The 15657-nt window shown below is 35.3% G+C and overlaps 2 protein-coding genes across 5 annotated transcripts; one reads left to right on the forward strand and one right to left on the reverse strand.

Annotated features, from left to right (window-relative positions):
- Window positions 1-3348: 3348 nt before the first annotated feature.
- On the reverse strand, window positions 3349-14986 carry LOC139820061 (uncharacterized). Of its 3 annotated transcripts, none has more exons than XM_071789996.1 (7): window positions 11179-11309; window positions 10859-11015; window positions 8254-8582; window positions 7900-8044; window positions 6859-7202; window positions 6574-6778; window positions 3349-6341 (listed from the first exon to the last, which is right to left on the reverse strand). In XM_071789996.1, the coding sequence occupies exons 3-7, from the start codon at window positions 8334-8336 to the stop codon at window positions 6063-6065; spliced, it is 1056 nt and encodes a 351-aa protein (XP_071646097.1). In that variant the 5' UTR covers window positions 8337-8582; window positions 10859-11015; window positions 11179-11309; the 3' UTR covers window positions 3349-6062. The 3 variants fall into 3 exon arrangements, with proteins under 3 accessions (XP_071646097.1, XP_071646096.1, XP_071646098.1); XM_071789997.1 differs by lacking the exons at window positions 10859-11015; window positions 11179-11309 and adding exons at window positions 14708-14768; window positions 14847-14977 and having other exon boundaries at window positions 3359-6341; window positions 6867-7202; XM_071789995.1 differs by lacking the exons at window positions 10859-11015; window positions 11179-11309 and adding an exon at window positions 14847-14986.
- Window positions 11734-15173, forward strand: LOC139820060 (odorant receptor 13a-like). Of its 2 annotated transcripts, XM_071789993.1 has the most exons (9): window positions 11734-12015; window positions 12178-12297; window positions 12519-12636; window positions 12721-12970; window positions 13050-13172; window positions 13356-13446; window positions 14078-14214; window positions 14522-14654; window positions 14870-15173. In XM_071789993.1, exons 1-9 carry the CDS (start codon window positions 11872-11874, stop codon window positions 14918-14920), a joined length of 1167 nt encoding a protein of 388 aa, XP_071646094.1. In that variant the 5' UTR covers window positions 11734-11871; the 3' UTR covers window positions 14921-15173. The 2 variants fall into 2 exon arrangements, with proteins under 2 accessions (XP_071646094.1, XP_071646095.1); XM_071789994.1 differs by lacking the exons at window positions 14522-14654; window positions 14870-15173 and adding an exon at window positions 13757-13820.
- Window positions 15174-15657: the final 484 nt, after the last annotated feature.

Consider the following 15657-nt stretch of genomic DNA (forward strand, 5'->3'; position numbering starts at 1 on the left):
GCGGAAAAAATTTCTATGAATAACTACAAAATTTAACTAGAAATAGAAATTTGTACATTTTTGTTGAAATATTTAATTTTTTGTAGAAATGGTTATTTTTTTGTAGAAATATCTATGAAATAGTACCACAAATTACAATGTTCTCAAATCAAGAAATTATTGCAAGTAGTATTTTATGAAAAACTACAATTTTTAAAAAATAGTACAAAGATCTACAAATTTTAAAAATTTAAGAAGAAACAAAATCTTAAAAAATTAAAACATCTGCTTACTTGTAGAATACTACAAAAATTTACAAAAGTGTTCCAATTCTAGCATTTTCATGTAGAATTTTGTAGTACTTCTTAAATTCATGTAGAATTTAATAGATTCTGGCAATTATATTTTATAGTTTTTTAAATTTTGTAGAAATATTTCCGCCAGGGACACATTGCAGAAACGAAACTTCCATCCTATAAATATTTTTTTAACATTGGATTATTTTCTATGTTTTTCTGTAGTTCCCCGAGAGGAAAAGATCTCCGTTCTCTCGTCGCGACGTTTGTCTAAACATCTAGTTACGTTACCTGCTTTTCATCCTCGGGATCTTTTTTTACAGGTCCCTCGCATGTCCATCAACTTTTTGACGAGTAAGAACTATGGATCCACGATCCACGGAGGAGTCACGGCTAAGATCGAGAATTCGTAGATAGGATAGGTACGTGTCGGGACGATCAGCGCGGTAACGGATCCGCCGAGAACAATTCGACGTGCGTTAATTGACCATTTCGCTGGATCGATCAAGGTGCACCCGTATGTGGGCATCTTTTAAGGACGCCGTGTCATATTCTCACGCGTGCACGTCGCTCTGATCTGATGTCTTACTTGTCGTGTCGTTTCGCGATCATGTTCTCCTCTCGTGTGCTGTCTTCAACAGATCTTATCGCCTTTTTAAGGCCATCGTCGAGATCGTCGATGGAATGTTGTTCGTTTGCTTCTGACGTTGTCCAACAAGTATACCTCAAGCACGAGCGACATTTTTCTTTTTCCTCAACTTTGACGTATAACATGATAGACAACTATTAAAAAAAAAAAGAGAGTATCGATATTTTTCTAGCGTCCTTGATATTTACTGTTAGCAATTCTGTCAGTACTGAAAATCTTTAGTATACATATATATAACGTAAAATATAGAAAAATATAGATTTTTAATACTGACAGTGAATATCGGAACACGAAGAATGTCACTATAAAGTAATTGTTCATAATTATTTGATTATTAAATTGGGAGTAAAAATATAGTAATAACTACTAAAAAATAGTAGTTATCTTTGAATCTATTTAATACTTATACATTTAAAAAATATGATTTTCTAATTTACAAACAAAGTTTCTTACAAATTATTCGTATTAAGAATTCTTCGATTCTATCTGCATAATTGTATCCATTTTGATAAAATAGTGGAGATGTGCGAATCAAGTATTTTTGATGTCGAATCGAATCGAATGAATTGACAAAATTTCATTTGAATCGAAGTGAATCGAGTGATTTCGAATCGAATCATTGAAATGTAATTTTTAATTAACAATATAATAATTATTAGACTGGATTTTAATATGCGGATAATAGGAGAATATTTCAATGTAAAAAAATTTAAAAAATAATATTGTTTATATAATATAAATTATTTTTAAAAAATATATATATATCTATATTATGCCTAACTAATTAATAGTTTGTACTTGTAACGCTTGATAAGGACCTAAACCCGAGGTCGAAACGTAGCGTGCTATTTAATAAAGTTGGCCAGTTGGGTCGAATTAAGATACATCTAAGCTGGATATATATATATCTACATATTTAATATAAAAACTAATAAAGTATTTTTTATTTAATTCGCAGTAACTGAAACAATTAGGTGAAAAATCAAATAAATTATTAAAATACTCTAATATAGTATCGATACTATCGATTAATATTATTCAATTACATACATAGAAATTAAAATAAAATATATTATTTTATTATTAATAGTACTCGTAGCTTACTATTTTTTTACGCATATTTAAACTTTTACTTGCAATTTGATAGAATAACAAGTATATGTTAAAAATTAGAAATAAACTTTTTGATTGCTATTTAACCGCTCAATGAGCGGTTATAATACTGAATACACACTCACTGAATGCACCATGCACGTATTAACATGATCGTTATATTTTTGCTTATTAACGGGAAATATAATTTTATAAATTTGACAATGTAATATGATTTGTATTCGCTCTAGATTCAAAATTTTCGAATAATTCGGATTCAAATCATAGAAATTCGAATTTGAATAGTTCGCACATCTGTATAAAATAATCGGATTTGTGTAGCTCCGCTGGATTCTGTGCTATGGTACATCATATATAATAAACAACTTTATTTATATACATATACAATATATTCATATATGTATCTATGTATATAGTTACAACATAGTTGTTTTAAACGCTTGTAAATAAACAGTATGCATTTCAATATATTGCATGCTGCGAACAAAGCATAGTATCAGCAACAGCTGCTGGTTGTCATATGCGTAACGCTATACTAATTTGTGTTCGTCCGGTCGTTTCGGCAGTGAAAGAAAGAAGCACGACTGAGAAACAACTGGACAGAAGACAAACGCGACGTGAGTAATTAGAGCGAAATTACGGAGCGGCGTCTATGCGCAGTAAGGCATTCTCACGGCATCAAAAAGATATTTTGCAATAAATACACAAATACACATATCACGCGACTTGTACAATCGCAAGAGAGAGAGAGAGAGAGAGAGAGAGAGAGAGAGAGAGAGAGTGTGTGTATGACGGTGTATGACAAAACCGAAAATAATGACGACGCCGTCGGAGGAAGACACACGTGAATTAGAAACTTGTATCCGGAAGAGGTTCCGAAGGGAGAGGGAAGAACCGTCTACGGAGAAACGGAAAAGTGGGCAACAAGTGCGTGTGCCGGTCACGCGCTCACGTGCAGAATCGGAAAATCGGCGTTTATGCACGAGATGACCGGAAGAATGCGGTATGACATCGTGCATCGCGGCGTAGCGATTCTTTCTGCTTAATCATACCCAATCTACACAGCTGATACGGCTCGAAATAGTTCAAGAAACAAAGTAAAATCATCTGTCTTTTCTTTTCTTTAATTTTAAACGTAAATCTACATCACAGAAAACTGATCGTATCAAATTGGCGAACAATTTGCAAACATTTTTTTAAATTTATTATTTTGTTATACAAGCAGAGCATTTAACAGTATTTACTTATATCCTAATTAGTGACACAAAACAAACTTCTGTGAGATTTTTATATTGTGGCACAAAAAATCGTTTGGAATTATTTATGGAAGTAAGTATTTTTAAATGTTTCAATTTATTATGAAAAATATTGTTAATCTTTGCCTTCTTTTGCAATTAATTTCATGCATAACGTAGGGGAGACCGGGGTAAACTCGACACGATTTTTTTAAAGGCAATTTTTAACAATTAATTAAAATTTTCAAGCGAATTCAATGGTACACATTTAAAGTGTTCTTTCAGATACAAAATTGCTTAAGAAAGTTTTGCTGTACGTCGCTTAGTTTTGCCCCCCAGGAAAGGAAAAGTGACGCAAAAACCAATTTTCAAATTAAAAAATGCTGGAGCAAACTCGACACTTTGCTTGATCGACACAATTTGATCTAAAACTTATTTTTTATTGTCTGAAAATAAAAATATATTGTTTATCGTGCATTTAGAAAGTACAAAAATTCGGAATGAAGTAAAAGAATCATTGGAAATAATAATAAAAAAAATGTTGAATTTTAACAATTATTTTCATCTAAACTCATGTCTGAAAAACAATTAATGCAGGTAAACTCGCGATCGGACGCGTGCGCACACATTTTTCATGAGCCATACGGCTGCATGACAAGCATCGTTTGTTATTGGGAGCCGACGAAACGACGTGGTGTCGACTTTGCCCCGGATGTCGTTTTTCACTTTTGTCACTCCAAAAACATAAAAATTTTGAAAATATGCAAAAACGATTGTCGGATTCGTATAGAGCATCGAATTTCCCATCAAAATCACTTGTCTGTAGATTCGTAAGAGTAAAGCTCGATGAAAGAGTAGCAATTTTCGAGAGATCAAAAAAATTACTTTTCGCTATTGAAAACGCTTATGTCGCATTAGAAATTACACCATAACTCTGAATGTCACAAAATTCCATTGACAGCGCTAACACATAAAGACGCATTTACAATAAAAAAGGCAAGTTTCTACAATAGATTTAAATTGGCAAAAAGCCTAGTGTCAAATTTGCCCTGATGCCAAGTTTGCCCCGGTCTCCTCTATACCTATAGGAATGTGACTATTTATGGAATCTTTCTTCTAGTATTCTGTTCTTTATAAAAAGTGTCATTATTAACAATACATCGCATTTTTTATTTATTTCTCTTTTTTACAAACATTGTTCTTTACTTACAATAGTGTACAAGATTATATTATTTAGTACAATTGATATTACTATTATTTGCAACATATAATGAATTAGTCGGAACTTACAAACTAATGATGAATATTATACTTGTTTTACATAACGCTTCTTATTTATAAAAATCTTTGGCCGATTATACACTCCGCGAACACGCGACTTATTCATTATTGTTCTTTACAATGTTCTTCAGATTTTTGGCGCTTTTTCACTTAAAAATGATCAAAGTTGATAATTGTAATCTTGACTAGATACGATGACAGTAATTACAAATTCACAATTAATGAGGATTCAGTTTTATGATTCGCTAAAGAACAGTATCAATCTTAAATTTAAGTCCACTTTCACTAGCTACAGGAAAAAGAAAGCTATTTTACGACTAATAAAATAATGTACAATGATAATAGTTTCATTTCGTTCGATAGAAATAGTAAATAATTAAATCTCAGCCATGCTAAAAATGATATATAATATAATATATTCGTTGTGTGTCTTACAATACGTTTACAAAATATATTTAAAAAACTATCACATACACATGCAAACGCATAAGCATAAACACAATAGGCTTCTTTTGCTATATACTATCGCGCTTAGTCTTTGGATCTTTAGCTGTTTCTTTTTTCTTCTTATACTAAAATATATAAAAAATACACAGACACGCGTGTTCCCTATTGCATTTGCGATGCACACTTAAGTAAAAAGATATTAGTTAACATTATTCTCGATGTCTTAATTTAAAGCGAAAATTTATTAAAAATATTTCAAATAATATAAAAAATATATATATTTGAAAAAATTATCAGTATCATATACGTATTAAAATCGTAATTATATAACTTATTGCCATTTAAAATAATTTTTCGCATAATAACAATAGAAATAATTATCAGCAAAAATTTTTAATTCTTATAAAGACATAATATTAGGTTTTAGTCGGATATTATAATTATTTAGATTAAATTATATATGATAGTACCCAAGTAGCAAAGATGACGTTTAAAGACGTCTTATTGACGTCATGGACGTCATTAAGACGTTATTAAGACGTCATTTGACGTCACTTTGCTACTTGGGTACTGAGAAGGCCTTCTGTACCGTCTGTGCAGTTCAGTCTTTACATTTTTACAACAACCATTATAAATATCTTGTTACGCTTTAGATACGTATTGGAATATTATCTGTGCGTTTTGTTATTAATTTTATATCTTAAGATCATATGATAAATAATTTTGACTAACAATTATTCGTCCTTTTTTCAGTTAATTTTACTCATAATACACAAGTATCGCAGTTCCAACACATTAAACTTTAATAATTGATGATTTCTCAACATTCTAAATTTAAGAGTTCAGTACAACAATGGTTTGACTTATTAAAATCTGGGAAAATTAATTTTGAAATCAATAATTTATTTGGATTAATTTAAAAAAAAAGGAAAAATTATGATTATAGAGGTCATTGTTGCGACCCCAGGATTTGCCGAAAACTGGATTAGGTAAATGCGTCTTCAAGGTAACAGTGTTAGGGTGATACTGTGCATATGATACTTGCGTTTTCGACTTCGAGATCTATCTCTTGCTGTCGTGTCTTTGTAGAAGATCACACAAGGCAGCTATGTAGCTTTGTGCCATTTGCAGGGTTTCGAACTTGCTGAGTTTGTGGTCGGTCCCGAGACTCGGCACGACTTCGCGCAGCTTGTCGAAGGCGTCGTTCAGACCGTTCATGCGACGTCGTTCGCGCGCGTTCGCGGCGAGACGCCGACGCTTGAGTACCGTCGGTGACGGCGGCACGTCGCGAGATCTCCGTCTGCCCTTCCGCGGACTCACCGGCGGCGTCGTCGGCATTCTCTGAAAAAAATAAAAAAAATAAAAATTGCAGCTCGATCGGAGACGAATCGCACTCGGTGCACTTTCAATTATTATTATTATTTCAATTATTATTATTGTTATTAATTATTAACAATTAGATTAAATATATATCATCTATATTAGAATTTAATTACTAGCTTTATTCACTCGGTCGAGCTTAAATTGCAATTTGAATCAATTCTTAACGCGAAAAAGTCGAGTATATATTTACCTTCGTCGAGATGATGGGCTCCCAACAATTGGCGCGAGGTTCGACAATCGTGAGGATCGGCTTGCTGTTCTCCAGGGGTTGATATCTCGGTTCTTGAGGAGACGTCTCGTAGCAATATGACGGCGGCTGATAATCCATTGAGCTTTCCTCGTACAATGTCGATCGCGGTGACGTGGTCTGATCCATCGAGTGCGGCTGTTCGTATCTGTAAATTTGCAAGGATACCCCGAAGTCGGTAATCTAATCTTGTCGATAAGACTCTCGGTGAAATCCTTAGCACCTTACGTTTTTACCTTTGCGGAGTGACGGGCGTCAGGACGCCGTAAGGTCCTCGATCGTATCCCTCCGGAGTCTTCGTGTATTCTGACACCATGTCCTTGGCGTAGTCCAGCATCTCGATGTCTCTTCGTGGCGTGAGCTCGCTCTCGTGCGTGCAATTGTCTTGATACGCGATTCTCGTGGACTCGTAGTTCGGGGAGTTGTACGGCGACGGATACAGGGGGTCGTAGCTCCTCGCCGAGTTCGGGTATGCGGGTGTTAACATGTCGGATTGCGTGTTCTGATAGTTGCAGTGATGGTTCGATAGCAGGGCCATGATTGGATTGGAAAAGTATTCGATTGACTTGGCACTACAAGAATATATCTCTATGCGTAACACATATGGAGCTTCATCAGAGTTGTGTCACATCAAGGTAAAATGTAGCTAAAGTAATTTTTTTTTATATACAAGTTCGAGATTCTTGTGTAAGCGAATTTTTTACATCTCTATGATCTTTGTCAAATTGTCCCGACGTCACACAGAAGAAAGGGCTGAAGCACCAGGTTCGTCAGCGTTGATTCACATTCTATTGAGTTTGTCAACACAGCTAAGTAATGGCTTTTAGGCGACTTATTCTTATGCTATTGCTTAATACACACCGCATTAAACAATTTTATCGCATCTAATAAAGTATATCCGATATAACATTGAGAGACGCACTTCTTGTGCGTCAGGAATACCGCATGTACCATTCGACACATCACCTACGCGAAATCAACCCGATTGAATTCTCGCGCGTACTTTGCTGATAGTGTCTTGTTCACTGCGTTCCTCGTATCGAAATTCTTGTACGCGTGGGCCGTGAGGCCGAGAAAGGAACATCGAGACCGAACTGTCAGGCATTCGATCAAGTCGGCGGAAGGACGCCAAGGTGGACACCACAATCCTGATCCTCGCGGTGTAAAGGCTCGAGTTTGAGTGCGCCTGGCGCGTGCCAGAGCGCCCGTCAGCAGATCAACATATGGTTCCCACCTTGTTTTCTACCTATCCCTCTGGGCGATACGTACACCTGGCAGTGGCTCATTCGGGCTCCTTCTGTATCTACCCCTCTTCTCCTCAGGTTCTTCGACATCCGCTCCGCAGGCACGCCCGCGCCGCGAGGCCATCCTACCTCCGCTCCGCGACCCGCTGAGAAATGACCGGCGCTGCGGCCTGAAAAAAAGAGCTTGCGGATGTTCTTTGCGAAGCAAGAGTTCACTTTTCTATTGTAATCAGCGGAATAATAAACAAAAAATTCTAAAATTGAAAGTCTTATTTCTATATATTGTCTTGATAAGAAATTGTTTGAAACCGAATTTTGTCTATGCTGATTTATTGAGTGCTATTATGAATTCATTGAAAACTCATGCGGTGTCCATTACAATATCGCGATGATGTTTTTAAATTTTGCGGCGCTGATCAGACGACGAATTAACCGTGGCGGCGGTGGCGGTGGCGGTGACATGCAGAAATTAATTTCCAATTTCCGATTTCCCGTCTTTCTTCCTGCTTAGTGCTCGGATCGTCACAATGACTGACGGCAGAACGACAGATGCTTTCACAATAGAAGCCACTCCACGTGTAATAACCATGTTATATCGTCGCATTTTTGTATAGGTAGCATCAAAAGAACAACGAAGACGTAACGCGACGGAGAGAGGAAACCAAGCATTTATGATTCTCGTGAATGCGGTTTTCCGTCGTCTATAATCTAAAAACGAAATAAAGGCGTGCAATTAGTAGTTTCAAATTTAATTGTAAGATAAGACTGACAATTTTTTTTTAAATGTCGTATTTAAATTACCAGATGTTGCATTTTTCTTCGACATGTGTGAATTTCTTTATTATTTTAAGAAATATATATTGAAGTAATTACACACAAAATAATAATTCCGTGCGTTTTCGTATGATTAATTTTATAGCAATTAGACATGATTAAAATCATTTTAAAAACAAGGATTGGTGCCGTTTTGCTACTTTTTGTATCTTTATATTATTATCATATCAAATAAAATCAAATTCTTTAAAGTCACCGATATTTTGTCAGGTTCTTATTGCCCAACCGGATTAGGATTAGAAAGACGTTGAGTGAGAAAGGAAAGAATGCGTTGATAGAATCGAGCGGCTTTTAAACTCTGGAATAAATCATCAAGATAACGTGTACAACTGAGGGAGAGGGAACATAGTTGTGTAGGAAACATGATTGTTTAGGATGTTACATTTGACAGAAAATATAGATCGCACCTATAGGTTGTATTATTTATAATTCCATATATGTGTGTGATTTTTGAGGTGCAAGGTACATTCAATTTGTCGCAAAGTTCGAGCTTAATAAGAACCCAGATAGCATAATGTCCAAAATCGGGACATAAAGATATCTTAAAGACGTCATTAAAACGTCTTTTAAACATTATATCATAAAACGTCTTATGTCCTAATTTTAGACAACACATGCGTGCTGTCTGGGAATCGTGTCTATCAAAGTCGTATCAATTTTAGTCTTTTACGATTTTTTTTAGCGCACCGTTGAAATGGTTCGAACAATATTCACGTAATATTGATCGATTTGTGACCGAGTCATGGACACTCTGTGGATGAATCGTACGCGCCGACGAAGGTTGATACGAATGCCGACCGCGAAAGGGAAGTGAGGGAAGGTAGTAAAATACAACGGTCGCGTGCTACTACCACTGCGGACCCCTTCGCCTTAAGACAATTAGCGATATCCATCTCCTGTGGGGTTCTACCCCTCGTACGGAACGGAACGGTACGGGCCCAGACTCGGCGCGCGTGGCATTCGTCTACGAGCGTATAACGAGAAGTGCCGCAAGGTGTCGGCCAGCCGAGGGCGGGAGATCTCAGGATAAAGACGCGCGCGGCGCCGGAAGGAAGGAAGCCTTCGAGAGTGATTGCGCCCGAGTCGAAATTCCCGCCGTTCGGTACCCTACCGTAACGTTGAACCGTGTGTGTTAATGTTGTCAACAGTGCCAGAACTTTAAAAGACGCTAAAGCGCGACGCGAGCTAAAGTGTGACGTTATGGCGACGAGGCTTTACAATTATTTTCGAGATAATAAAACACTTTCTCTCTTTTTATTCGTACGAGAGATGAACAATGGTATAATAACGACAAATATTTGTAATAATTACTAAAGTGTGAATTATTTAGACTATATAATGGAAAATGTGAAAAATAATAAACAAAATGTTAATCCAAAATTTGTAAATTTGCGATGAAATACTAAAATTTGAGAAAATTGAATGTTTTGCTAAAAGTGGCGTGCAGCTGTCTTTCGATTTCCTTGTTAAAAATGAAATAAAAGTGAAATGGCGTTGGGTGAAGGTTAATTCTATCTCTCTCGTGAACCGATGCCGTTGATAAGGAACTTTTAATAACCTTGTATTAAGAATCGCGATACAGTGGGGAGAAAGGTGTTGGTGATTGAAGGCGGGAGATCTCGTGATAGCAGCCGAGGAGAAGAGTGCACTCGGGAGGAACGACACCTTGCGCAACCGGGTGAGTAGTTTAATCGATAGATACTGCCGAGTGGACATTTAAATGCGTTCGATGTAAACAATTATGTCCCGTTAATGTTTAATTTCGATATAATCTTTTTGCTGCGGGAAACTTTGGCATAAAACGTGCACTGTATATGATAGACGCTCAACAATGAACGACGTTGTGAACGGCCAGAGTATAAATTTTTGCCAGCGCATGTTCTTTATAACAATCGTTGAAGCTGTTGCTGAATTGTTTTAAAATTATTAACAATATTTAGTTGCTAAGCAATCTTTGATAAAATAATTGCCGAGCGCTTATAGGCGCCAATAGCATAGGATGATCAATATATGCTATAGGCTCTAACAACAATGAGAAAAGATTTTAAGCTATTTATGGTAACTATAGAGATATATTGGTGAATATTCTATAGCAACAAATTTTTTCTGACTTTGGATACATTTGACTATGGTCATGATTGAGAACGTACCCTTGTCATATAATAATTAACTTTTCGTCAGCTCATATTCAATTCCATCCACATCCAATTAGAAACTCCATTCGAGGGATGGAGCGCGTGACGAGCGTATGATAGATCGACTATTGCTGTTTGCAGTTTCGACACTCCGCCGTTTTTGGAAACGAATCTGAAACGTATCCGAGAGCCATATGGCATCGCAAGCGTGTAGCGAAATCCTCGACGCATCCTCTAATTTTTCTTATGACGCTCAAAATCGTATTACATGTACGTTTCAAGATATATTTCAGAAAAATGAAATAATTTTATATAATTAAAATATATGCACATACCCAATCGATATGTGTAACGTATTAATATCGGAAGAACGTATGCAAAACGTAACATACTGACGTAACAATTATTAGATATATGTATAAGTTCATTTAATTTAACAAAAAAATATCTCTATTTCTGTAAATATGTGCGCGATAACCAATTATGTGTACCGAGTTGCAATATTCCATATCCATTTCATAGCGTTTAAAATGACACTATTTATTAAGCGTTCACTTTCCGAAAATCTTTGCAACAGGGTTGCAAGATCAGATCGAAAATATCGTAGATACGCGATGTTAGAAACATCGATAATATACTTCCTCATTTCTATTCTTACTCGGCACTCTATTACCGATTCGTGATAAAATAAACAGAAAGGACTTGATAGGACAGAAAGTCGTTGCGAGATGGAAAATTCAGAGAAGCGTCTTGAAAATTCATACCTTCAAAATGACAGATAATACAAAGCAAATTGCGTCCTGTAATTACGATACGTCGCTTTTGCAACGAACATCAAGCCGCAGAATTAGATGTATACCTTTCAGCAATCATTTGGCATCAGCTATAAGTCCTAATAGGAACAATTGTTTCAAGAGTTGTGTTACACAAAGAATAGTTAATATTGCGAGGTATTGCGTATGACTGGACGATATGGTAAGGATCGAAAAGACCCGTGATGCCCTTAGTGCGCCACTAACATAAGTAAAATGGATTTCTTCGACGGGTACAACTACAGAGTCAACAAAATTCTATTGTCGGCAATCGGCCAATGGCCTTACCAATCGTCCAGGACGAGCCACGCAATAGTCTTTGTCATAGTAACTATAGTTTGCTTGCAAATTCTCACTAAGGTACGACGACTACCTACTCCATTGCGTTATTTCGAAGAAATAAATTCATTCAACTCACGCTTCTCCTTCATGGCGTAGAATAAACTTTATATTAAAAAGACGAGTCGTAATCGTGGATTTAATTTTTTTCGCATAACTATGATAATAATTAATTCTTTTAAGCTATGTGGTATGTTCCCCTACATTTACGATATGGACATCGTGATCGAGTGTCTTATTCCGATAATGGTTGATGTATCGGGTATGACAAAAATAATGAATTCCACACTGTGCGTGAATGAGGTATGTAGGATCATTTTCTCTGTGAAATGTATTATATCTGAGTAATTAACTTCATTCATCCTGACGTAATAAAAATGTTTTTCTGCTCGCGAATTGTTTCAATGTGTCAATTTACGAAGCGTACCGCCAAACATTTAACTCCAACAAAACATAAAACCTCAAGCAACGTATTGGTGTACTTTGAACGTATACTTAAATAATTTATGTAAATAAATTTATAGATCAGGGCATTACTCGATCGAATACGAGATGATTTTTATTCGTTGAAAAATTCCAATAATACAAAGATTCTTAAAAAATACGCGGATAGTGGCAAAAAATCTTCGACTATTTACGTTTGTGAGTATTAGTCCGAGAACGAAATTTTCATATTCGTTTAATTAACTTATTAGGCCTATATATCTTCAAATAACTTTTATTTAGGTGTGCTATATTCGCTAACGGTAGTATTTATGTTTATGCCTTTCCAACCGTTAATCCTTCGTGTCGCCAACGCCACGACTCGGCCCATGTTGCACAGAGTCGAATATTACGTCGACATGGATCAGTTTTATTTTCCAATTTTGATTCACGGATATTTTACCGCTATAATTTGCGTTACGTCCATCGTCGCAACTGATGCGATATTTATCATATTTGTGCAACACGCTTGCGGGCTATTTATCATAACTGGGTGAGTAACAGCGTCTCACGGGAGAAAATTTAACAAGGGGGCCCTCTTTTTTCTCAATTTTATGTCGTTATCCTTGAAGCTCACGAATAGAACAAGCGATACAAGAGGCATACCTGACCGGAAATGTCAATCCCCCAATTACGAAAGATACGGCATATCGAAATATGATACAATGCATTCACGATCACAGAGCGGCTATAAGGTTTGTGTCGTTTTACACCTCGATTATTTTAATCTGACCGTAGAGATATCTAAACACTGATTGTTTTGAAATAAAAATAGAAGTTTATGTAGTCTTATACAAATATATGATTTAATTAATTGTCTAATTTTCCCGGTATCACGACGTGTTCATTCATTTTTATTGAAATATATTTGAATCAAGGTTTGTTAATCTCATGGAAATTGTGTACTCCAAGCACTTTCTGTTTCATTCCGGGCTGAATATGATAGCTATGAGCGTTACGAGCGTTGGGGTATGTGCGTTTTGTACATATTATTATGCTAATTGCGATAGTATCGAGGATTGTCAACTAATTTAATAATGTACCGGCAGATGAACGATCGCAGAGATAAGTAATTTCGTAAATCTAAAGTTATTTTATATCTTTGTTAGACAGCATCGTGCCTAAAATCGGAACATAAGACGTCTTATGTCCCGATTTTAGACACGCGTGCTGTCTGGGATCTTACATTGATTTACACAAAGAATAGGCACTCTTTATTACTCTTTTAATCATATTATTACTAAATTTATTATATATTTGATTGGATGTTTAATTCTAGGATTGTCATATATCTGTGACTCAAGATGCTAATTTGCTTCTTGGAATTTTCTTCTTTCTTAAATGTTTGTATTTCGCAATGTAACAAGCAAATTTGAATTTTGATTTTATAATGGTATTTTGCAGTATGTGGAATCCCCCCTCTAAAAAAAGATTTGTTGAAAAATATACATTTTTATTACAATTACATGAATAGAAATATTCGAAAGGTGGAGAAAGTCCATTGTGTAATCTAAATTAAAAAATAATATGTGTATAGTCGCTCTCGTACAATTAAAATATTGATTAATTATCCGCCTACAATTAATGTAATGTCGTTTAGGCTGTGTCAAAATCGGACGATCTGTCTGAGCTTCTTAGACTAGTAGCGGTAACGTGTGCGTTATCATTTCATCTATGCTTCGAATGTATTAATGCTCAGAGATTGATAGATAATAGTGGATATCTTCATACTAATCTGTACGTATGTTACGTATCTCGCGTAAGCATTAAAAACAAGATAATTAATATTATTGTTAGAAGTATATGAACATAACAATTAATTTAATAGATACAATGAACTAGCCTAGTCAACACGCATGTCTTAAATCGGAACATATGACGTCTTAAAGACGTCATTAAGACATCTTCAAGACGTCTTATAATGATGTCTTTAAGATGTCTTGTGTCCAATTTGGGAGTATTCACTGGGATTGTATTCACTGGGATATGAATATAAATTTAGAAACGTAGCAAAACGCGAGCAATCTCATGTCTATAATTGCAGAATAAATTTAAACTGGTACGATGCGTCGCTCAGAACAAAAAAGCTTGTCCTTTTTATGATGATGAAAACACAGCCGCCTTGCGTATTAACGGCCGGCGGTATGTTCGTTTTGTGCATGGAAACATTCGCCACGGTAAGATAATTTCTCTGAACCTATAAGGGGATGAAAAGGGTACGTCGACATACCTAACGTTTACGTGAAAAAAATGTATCGTGTCGTATGCCTCAATTGAAGTACATATCTTATCTATATGAATGAAACACATTTCTTCATTATGTTGTCAATCGCAATTATATTATGTTTACACTTAAATACTGTCCTTACAATGTTATCCGTTCTTCTTCAAGATTTTGAAGACTGCTGTGTCATATTTTACTTTCTTACGCTCGGCGCATTGATGGACACAGCTTTCCGAGATAATTGATGCGATCATGATAACAACAAGAAGCAACAACAATCCACTAGTTAGATCTAGCACTGACTAGCATCGGTTACCTAGAAATTTTGATCTGAAATTGAAAACAATCGCTACAGTTACTAAAATTGTATCTTACATCAAAGTTACTAAATGAATGCGAACTATATATTTAATATCAATGTTATATATATGTGTGTGTATATATATATAATATATATATAATATTCTATAAAGTGCCATTACTATTAATAAGTAAGTAAGTATTATATATCGAAATGATTAGTCTTGTATCGAATGTTATCTGTTCAAAAGCAACGTATAATTATAATTTGGTTTTTGTAGATAGTGTATCTCCATCTCTCTCGAACTGTCTTTAATTTAAAAAAAAAAAACAAAGTTGTTTTTGAAAATTTTTGAACGCTTTCACTTATAAAAAATGTATACACCATGTAATGACCCTCTCGAAATCATGCAACATTTTTATATGTATATATAACAATTTTTCGTATAACTTATAATTTACAAGTTTTTCGAGGTGTGTAAGTTATATAAGTGCCCCACCCTGTATATACATAGGTATATACATTATAGGTATACATTATATTAGAGTAACTGGGAGAAATATTCACACTTAACAAAAATTTGATTTTTTTCTATTCTTTTTTCTGTTTGAAATATTTTTGCATACCTACTAGGCTTCTGTTTCCTTCTTTTATC

Source organism: Temnothorax longispinosus, chromosome 10 (assembly GCF_030848805.1).
Source record: "Temnothorax longispinosus isolate EJ_2023e chromosome 10, Tlon_JGU_v1, whole genome shotgun sequence".
In the NCBI taxonomy this organism is placed as follows: domain Eukaryota; kingdom Metazoa; phylum Arthropoda; class Insecta; order Hymenoptera; family Formicidae; genus Temnothorax; species Temnothorax longispinosus.